The 8,726-nt window shown below is 37.6% G+C and overlaps 1 protein-coding gene across 1 annotated transcript; it reads right to left on the reverse strand.

Moving 5' to 3' along the window:
- Positions 1–668: 668 nt before the first annotated feature.
- On the reverse strand, positions 669–8,304 carry rnf183 (ring finger protein 183). The gene is made up of 3 exons (XM_084420035.1): positions 6,509–8,304; positions 6,249–6,400; positions 669–2,358 (listed from the first exon to the last, which is right to left on the reverse strand). The coding sequence occupies exon 3, from the start codon at positions 2,293–2,295 to the stop codon at positions 1,369–1,371; it is 927 nt and encodes a 308-aa protein (XP_084276161.1). The 5' UTR covers positions 2,296–2,358; positions 6,249–6,400; positions 6,509–8,304; the 3' UTR covers positions 669–1,368.
- Positions 8,305–8,726: the final 422 nt, after the last annotated feature.

The raw sequence follows: 8,726 nt of genomic DNA on the forward strand, positions 1-8,726 counted from the left end.
GGAAAAAAGCATTGCAGTAATTTAAAACGATCGCTTCATATCGCGTCAAACCGTTCAAATTATACTTTGTTCTCAAATTGTTAATTTTAACAACATCAGCATTGCGTGAATTTAATGCCCTTCCGGTTTTTATCCTTGTTTTTGCATGGGCCTGATTGCAGTCTCTTTTTTTCTGTTGCCACTCCGAAGTCCGAAGTCGTTTGCATTTTACACTAGTGATTGTCGTCTGAACCTTTCTGGATCTGCTATCATATTGATAAGTTTAATTATATCAAGTGCTGTGAGAAAAGGCTATAAATCTCCACCTCCAACATCCTCACACGCAACACAGTCTAACTTGCCGGGACCCCTTTCTTTATATGTACAGATGTGACGTAATGACGCAAAGACATGCTCGAATTTCCCGCGGAAATCCACCAGTAGGCTACCCCTGGAATTAAAAACATTATTACAAGCTTGCCGTTTTGAATAAAGCTAAGGCAAGCAGATTGGATCATTTTTAGCTTTAGATTTAAGCTTTACAAATCTTTACAAAATCTTTAAATGTTTATGCTACAAATTATAGGCTACTAAACTATACTATACTACTTATTATATACACTTATTCTCAGTGTAGTTTGTTGGTTGAGTCTTAATTTTTGAGCTGTTATTAATTTTGTTGAGCCAAAGAGTGTCTAAAACGTTTATTATTTTCCACTTTTTTCCTCTCCCCATTTGTGCAAATGAATAAAAAACTATGAACATACATTATAATTATACATATAAGAGTGTATTATTTACATTATGTGCAGCATAATTCAAATAATTATACATTTCTAATAAATGTCTTTCCAACATGAGAAAGAACATTTATGAGCTTACATTTGTGTTATCATGTACATTTTCAGACTGATATTATTTGCATTGGTGAGTTGTCACATTTTTGTCTTTCCGCGCCAATACCACAACCCATATAGATTTAAAATACCTTACAGTACATAATTCTTCATGAAATCAAATGGGATAGTAATATTGTACAATAGTATTATTATTTAATATTATCCAGCCCTTTTAGAAAAAAACCCTAAATAGATTCATAGTTAAAAAAATTAATCACTGGTCAGATAGACGTCATCATTGCCTCTTGTTCTTACAGACCTTTGCATAATAATGACTTAGTCTGTGTAAAATATGTCCATGCTCAACAGCCTTCAGTGTATGATATGTTCAAGTTTTTCCAGTTCATTCCAATCGAGCCTGTCTCAAGCTTCTTACACAAAAGCAAACAAAAAATGCAGTGTTGTGTTCAATGCAACAGGCTCCACTAAGAATCTAGCTTGTTTGCTTTGCCCGTCATCCTTCTTGAGTGCTGTGTGTTTTCTTCATCCCTTAAGGCCATTTGCCTGAAGAAGTTTGGTTCTGGGCTGGTTGGCCTGTATTTGGTTTATGCATAAAGGGCATCACCACAAAGGTGAAGATGCCGACCAGCATCAGAGCCACAGTGATTATGATAATGGCTCCAAGTACGGCATAATAGCACTGATTGGAATACATTAACCTTCTCATGCGACCCCTCATCCTGCTGGGCGGTCTTCCCACGTCGATCATAGTCGCCTGGCCCAGACCTTCCTCCATGACTCCAAGTGGGTTATTTCCGGCCTGCTCCTCTTTCTTCTTTAACACCGGCAGATTCAAGCTGGTCTTAATGAAGCTGTTTGGTGGAGGATTCTTAAGGACGAGTTTGCCCTTGCTGCGTTTAAAGCGCACGGAAAGCGCCCTTTGCATGTCGGCCGGAAGTTTCCGGAAGATGTCTTCGTTATTTCCCAGGTGAGGCAGATCTCGGCCGTGTCGGATTATCGTCTGCTCCCGACAGATGGGGCAAATCAGCATCTTGAGCTCGGGAGAATTGACGTTGATGCGGGCCAGGCATTCCAGGCAGAACGTGTGCCCGCAGGAAAGTAACTTGGGAGTCTTGAAGATGTTGTCGAAGCTGCAGAAGCACACAATGCACTCGGTGTCTTCCAGGTCGTCTCTGGGTTGCTCCGTCTGTTTGTGTCCAGGCTCGTGGTCGCGTTCTCGCCTCCTTCCCTCCTCGCTCCGACCCCGTTGGCGCTTAACGCCCTCCTTCCGGTCCCGTTCTCTACCCCGGCTACCTTCACGACGCCGGTTTTCCGCTTCATTGCTGCGGCTTCTCCTAAGAGGCTTGTCGGGCTTCTGTCGTCGCTCTGAAGTTCCCTGGTTGAAGCTGCCCTTGCTTGTCGGCTTGACATTGGTCCCTTTTTTGCTGCCCTGGGGTTTCTCTTTGCCGTCACTCATTGTGTAGAGCCTTGGATCCACAGGAGCGGATTAAGAGAAAATGGAAGTGTCGTGCAGAAAAGCCTGCAAGGGGACATGAAGCAATACACTATCAGTCTAGATTACAAATACAATCGATGGAATTTACATTCAACAGGGCACATGATTTCAAAAAGTGCTGCATGACCTTGTTACAAGAACGAACTCAGGTCACCAAAGTGTACAGCTATGCAACTCAAAGGTGGAGATCGTAAACTGAAGTTTTCCATTAGCAGTCAAGTGTGATGAGAACATTGCTTGTTACAGTGGTTATTGCCTGCTTTTCTTTGTATTCTATTATAGGCCTCGAATGGCCCTGAGTTTGAAATCGACCCAAATTTCTAAGGCCTCTAAATGATCAACATGATCAAACCTTTGCTAAAAAAAAACCCTGTAGTGCACAACGTGCTTCCATGTCATCTCATTGATAGTTTATCCTTTTCCCTTTTAGTATCATTCTAAAAACTTCCCCTTCAGGTTGTGGTTCATGTGTCTTTTTGCTTTGAAATCTTTAATGATTTTTGTAAAGTAAGTGTTTTAAATTGTTTGTAATATTTCAAGATGAGCATTTACCGGACTGAAGCAACTTGGTTTGCTGGATTATCCATACATGCGTTTTCTTCTTTTAGAAAAATCATGTTAAAATGTCAAATATGATATACATCAGTTTTTTTGAGGAACGCTTATTTGTACATCTTTCATTTCATCTCTCAATTCATTTGACTTTTTGGCCATATACATTTAAGAAAGTGCACCAAATGCCAAATTGACAATAATGCCAATGAAATGTTGGTGTTTTTTCCTCCTCAAGTCAAGTGTGAGCTCCATGTTCTCACTATATGAGCCACAAAAGCATAATGTATCAAATATGATACTCAACTAAAAACACATATGCAATTTAAAGGTTCAATACAATTTTCCATTTAAAAAAATTACAGGGTTAACATAATTCTGAGTTATCTTTACTTTTACTTTTTACTTTATACTTTATTTGTCCCATTGCTGGGAAATTTGTCTTGGACAACGTGCAAAGTCCATACATACAACAACATACATTAAAAAACTAATAAAAATAAGTAAAATTAAATATGTAAAACATAATGACAATCAATACATACAATACAACATACATTAAGATAAATAGCAGGTAAGTGAAGTTAGATACATAGAAGACACAATGGCAATTCATAATATTTTATCTGTTTAACACTTTGATTGCAGTAGGAACAAAAGAATTTTTCAGTCGATTAGACCTGCACATCAAGACCCTATACCTCCTTCCTGATGGTAATAATTTAAAGTTGGCATTCAGGATATGAGTATCGTCTCCAACAATGTTCCTGGCATGGTTTAAAATTGAAGCATCGAACAACTCTTGTGGTGATCGTCTCTCCTCACCCCCTATAATTTTAAAGGCGGTGTGCACCAAACGTCCTAATCTTGATTTTAATTGGACAGAGAGATTACCATACCATGCAGTAATACCATATCTAATCAAGCTCTCGAAAATAGACTGATAAAACAAATACATGATTCTCTGGTTCACTCCAAACACTTTTAACCTGCGTAGAAAGTATAGTCTCTGCTGTAGCCTGGAACAAAGATTATTGACATGAGAAGACCAGCATAGTGAATTATCTATAAAAACTCCCAAGTACTTATATGAAGGGACCTGTGCGATGATATTGCCATGTATCATTACCGGACTATGGACCCCTACACTTCTAGGATCGAAAATCATCTCAACCGTCTTAGTTCCATTTAGTATTAAGGAGTTATTGTCACACCAACCTACAAATCTCTCCACCTCAGAGAAATAATGAGAAACATTGTCTTTCCCATTTAATAAACTTAAAATTGCAGTATCATCAGAAAATTTGATTAAAAAAGTCTTGTTCCATGTATTACAATGTTCATATGTGATCTTGGGTTAGTAATTAACACAATGAACAATTGTAAACCTCAGGCTACCATTCTTATTTGCATACTTATGAGGTTGATAACATCTCAGCGAATATGGCCTGGTCAATCTGTTTGTAAATTGATCAAATAATACTCATCACCCCAGCAAAGCACAGGGCTGCCAGGTTTGCGTAACCGAGGGTAAACCAGCCCAAGTACTGAGGTATTTTATGAACGCCTGTCGCTAAACAACCCGCCGTTGTATTGTAGCACCATATTGTTTCACATACTATTGGCACCACAATTAAAGGCATAACCGAGGGATAACGTGCTAACCAACTTTCAAATTGACAAGGGTTTTCAAATTAACCCAGAATTAGCGTGTAAATCCCATAAGAGCGTTGACCTAAATTTAAAATCTGACTGGTCAGGAATGCCAACCAGAATATCAAGTTTTTACAAGACGGTGCAGATCCCAGTTTCAATCTGTTTGCTTATAGTAGTTAAGCTTTAACTGTGAATCAAGTCAGGAAACTCATAAGGAATGTCTATAGCAAACAATTACATTAGTGAATGTGATATTATGAACGTAAAATCCAGGTTGAATTTAGTTGTTCAGTAATTAAAATAGCCCATTTTTGCACTCAGTTCAAACTATAAAGGTTATACCAACTGGCCACATAAACCACAATCAAAACCTTTATTTTTAGGAGTGTGAACTTTAAGCAGAAAGCAGAACTAGTTTCAATTCATATATTTGGACTAAATGACTTCCCAAATTAAAAGCACACACCTACAGGTTTAGCACAAACCAGATCAAGTCAGTTGAGACTTGTCACTTAACTATGACAATAACACACCCTTCATTTAAGATCAAGGCCAGTTGTCACACTTTGTACGTGAGTGAATTTCATGAATGTTTGTCCAGGTTTGTTTGTTAAAGTCAGTTCCTTTTAGGCACATACCTTAAAGATTTCCCCAAAAATTAACATAGAAGACTTGATTTGCTTAACATTGCAATATGTGGGGCATTTTGTCACACTGGAATAATAGAATTAAGTAGCATTTTTAAACAAATTACAAAATAAAACATTCAACGTGTGACAAATACATGCACAATATTAGCAAAAATATTAATTTTAGTTTGGAGGACAGTTATCAAATTCAAGAGGGTTTCGAGCTGTATTTCTTTTTAGTCTTTTACTTGCTAAAAATATGAAATATGCATCTGATGACAGAAGGCATTTAGTAGATTGTGTACATGTTTTTCAGCAAAGTTTTGATTGTGTTGATCATTTAGAGGCCTTAGAAATTTGAGTATCAAATATGTAACACTATAGAGTTAAGAATGACCCTTGGTCAATACTGTCAGAGAGAATATATATTTGTGTAATTGGACTGTTGACTTAAAACCTTATAGTCTTAATAGCCATGTGACAAAACTGTAAAAAAAAGTTACTGCCTTAAATTTTTTTAAGTACAATCAACTTGATTAAAGGGATACTCCACTTTTTTTGGAAATAGGCTAATTTTACAACTCCCCCAGAGTTAAACAGTTGAGTTTTACCGTTTTCGAATCCATTCAGCCGAGTTTCTGATATTTAGAAGAATATCAGTAACCAGACAGTTTCTGGTCTCATTGACTTCCATAGTAGGAAAAAATATATACTATGGAAGTCAATGAGACCAGAAACTGTCTGGTTACTGACATTCTTCTAAATATCAGAAACTCGGCTGAATGGATTCGAAAACGGTAAAACTCAACTGTTTAACTCTGGGGGAGTTGTAAAATTAGCCTATTTCCCAAAAAAGTGGAGTATCCGTTTAAGTAATTTCAACTTAAATCACATTAAACTGACTTTTAAATTGCTTAACTTATTTTGACGAGTTAAAGCAATGTAAAAATATTTGTTGTCACAACTTATTGATTATATCTTTTTCTTTTTACAGTGAACTAGCCCCAGTCTCCATGTTGGACCTTCATTTTATAAGTTAAAATCACAAAAAAGTGTTTCTAAAAAAGTGCAATCTACCTATGAGCTGACGAGCAGTTGAACCCAGGTGTTTAGGTGCCTCTGAAGTTTGCCTGGCTCCAGAAGCACATATTCCAGTCTAGGTGTACATCCAACAATGCGATGTGAAAGGTGCGCAATCCAGTCCTTTCTGTCTTCCTCAAAACCTATCACTGCGGTTTTCATCATCTGTTAGTTAACGCAAGCAAAGTATCTCCACCTCTTCTGCATGTTTATCTCTCTCTCTCCCTCCCTCCCTCCTTCTTTTTACCATGTCATACCTGTTAAACTTGTCCAGTTGCCATTTACTCCAGTTTGAATGTGAGGAATCCACTGACTAATGCTTGTGCTTTATTTTTCTGACCTTGAATGAAACCGAATCCACCAAGTGTGCTTCTCAATGCTCTAAATATCAAAATGTCACGCTTGTTCATGATAAACTCACAGCCACGATGCAAACACTGGCAGAATGTTGCTATGCAGTTGGTAGGGTGTTCTGGGTGGTGGCTAGGTGGTTACTTATTAGTCCAAGCCCAAAAAAAACAAAAAAACACCAAAGTGTCATCAAAACACTTTTATTGTACTCCAGGACATATAACTGGAAATATACACCATTTAGATGGGAACAATAGGGAAGTTTAAGATCCCAGGAAGTCGCTGATAAATTAAGTGACTAGGTTAATGTTATTCTCACACACACACCCACCCTGATAAGGGATCAGGAAGCACTATCCCATTCCAGCATGAAGAAATTTTGTGTTATAAAGGTTGATACTGTTTTGTTGTGGTGTGAATCACTTCACTTTATCTCACATAGCCATTGTACCTGTACTTTTATCCGGGATTAAGTGTTGTTAACACACTATTGCCACTATTGTTTCACAGTAAGATAGAAGAGCAGAAGAGAAATGTCTAGATGACTGGATAAGCCGTATGCAAAATTCACATGGCTGCACTTGGAGGATCAGATTTCCAGACTGTTTTTAGATTAGAGAACAGATGTAGCGGTTAATTGCAGTCGCTGGTAGGGTGTGAACAATGCAAGGTGATCGCCTCAGATAAGTTACCAGTTTGTAAATTAAGTTAAACTAGCTTATTCTGGCCGGTGTTGTTTACTACGTAGGAATGTTTGATGGTTTGGTTTAAAAAAAAACTTGAAATGCAGAGGGATTTTAATAGGGGGCCGTTCACACAACACACTATCATGGTAATATCTTACATTTTGGCAAATTTGTGGCTAATTCATTTGATTTCGTCCACATCTCACTCGTATGTTTTTCATACAATCTATTTACGTCCGGTTAGGGTTGGGGTAGACCTTTGTGCTTTTTTTTATAATTACGCTCACATATCACATCTTCTGCAGCATCTCACACATGGCTCAACTAAAAATGTGGCACACTTTTAAAAAACGAAAAAAAAGAAAAAAAAAATTCCACTGCCCCGTCTCTTGTTTTTAAATGCACGTGTTCCGTGTGAATGACCCCCTAAAGTCGGCATGAAACGGATAGTGCGATAGTTTCTTTCCCATTATGATGTATATCCGAGTGAAAAGGCTTCTATAATGAGAAAAATTAAGGTGGGATCTTATTTCGGGAATTGATTGGATCGTAGGAAGTGTGGTGTTGCAAATTATATGGACTTGTATATGATTCAGACCATATTTGAAAGTGGTTTGAAATGCGTTCCCAATCAGATTTTTACAGAATTATGCATTTCAATGTCAACTCTATCAACGGCAAAATTAATCTGCATCAGTCAGGTGGTACAAGTAAGTTGTTTACATTCATTATTATTGTAATGTTATGTGCTTTGAGTCATGAGGTAGTTTAACGCCGTCTCTTGCGACTCTTTGTAGACTCTGCGGTGTGCGTTCGTGTGTTTTGAAGGAGGCGTGACTTTGGAGACGCTCTGAAAGAAAGCTGGGATCTTGTGCTTTCAAAGCTAGCTCGCTATTGCTAGCCTCTCTGAAATTGCCTACCCTGCCTTTAAACCTTCCTGTTGACATCGACAGTCAATTTTACTACTTTAGCTACTCATTGACTAACGGCTAATTTCGGCTGTTCATCATCTGGGAGCTTCAGGGTAAAATACAAATTACTGGAAATTATCAATCATTGACTGCTGGCTAAATATTAAACTATATGGCACAAGAACTTTACAGGGGACAGAATTATGCTTTTCTATAGTAAATGTAAATAAATAATCAAATTTAAAAGTTAAAAATCGCATTTTACATGAAAATTCTGCTCTTGGATTATGCTGATCCATATTCAAATATTCTAACAAACTGCAGGGTGTGCCTGTTGTAACACAATAACCTTTCTGCGTTAATAAATACATTTTATGGCACAACCCTCTCCTTTTATATTGATATATCCATGGTCCGTGTCATTTCATCCATATTAATATCCCTATTTTGGAGTATTAACATTTCCTCCTGGCTCCCTTCCCTAAACTTCATGTATTTTAGACAGTCACCTGAGGTCAAAAGCCTTG

This window comes from Rutilus rutilus, assembly GCF_951802725.1.
Source record: "Rutilus rutilus genome assembly, chromosome: 9".
Lineage (NCBI taxonomy): Eukaryota > Metazoa > Chordata > Actinopteri > Cypriniformes > Leuciscidae > Rutilus > Rutilus rutilus.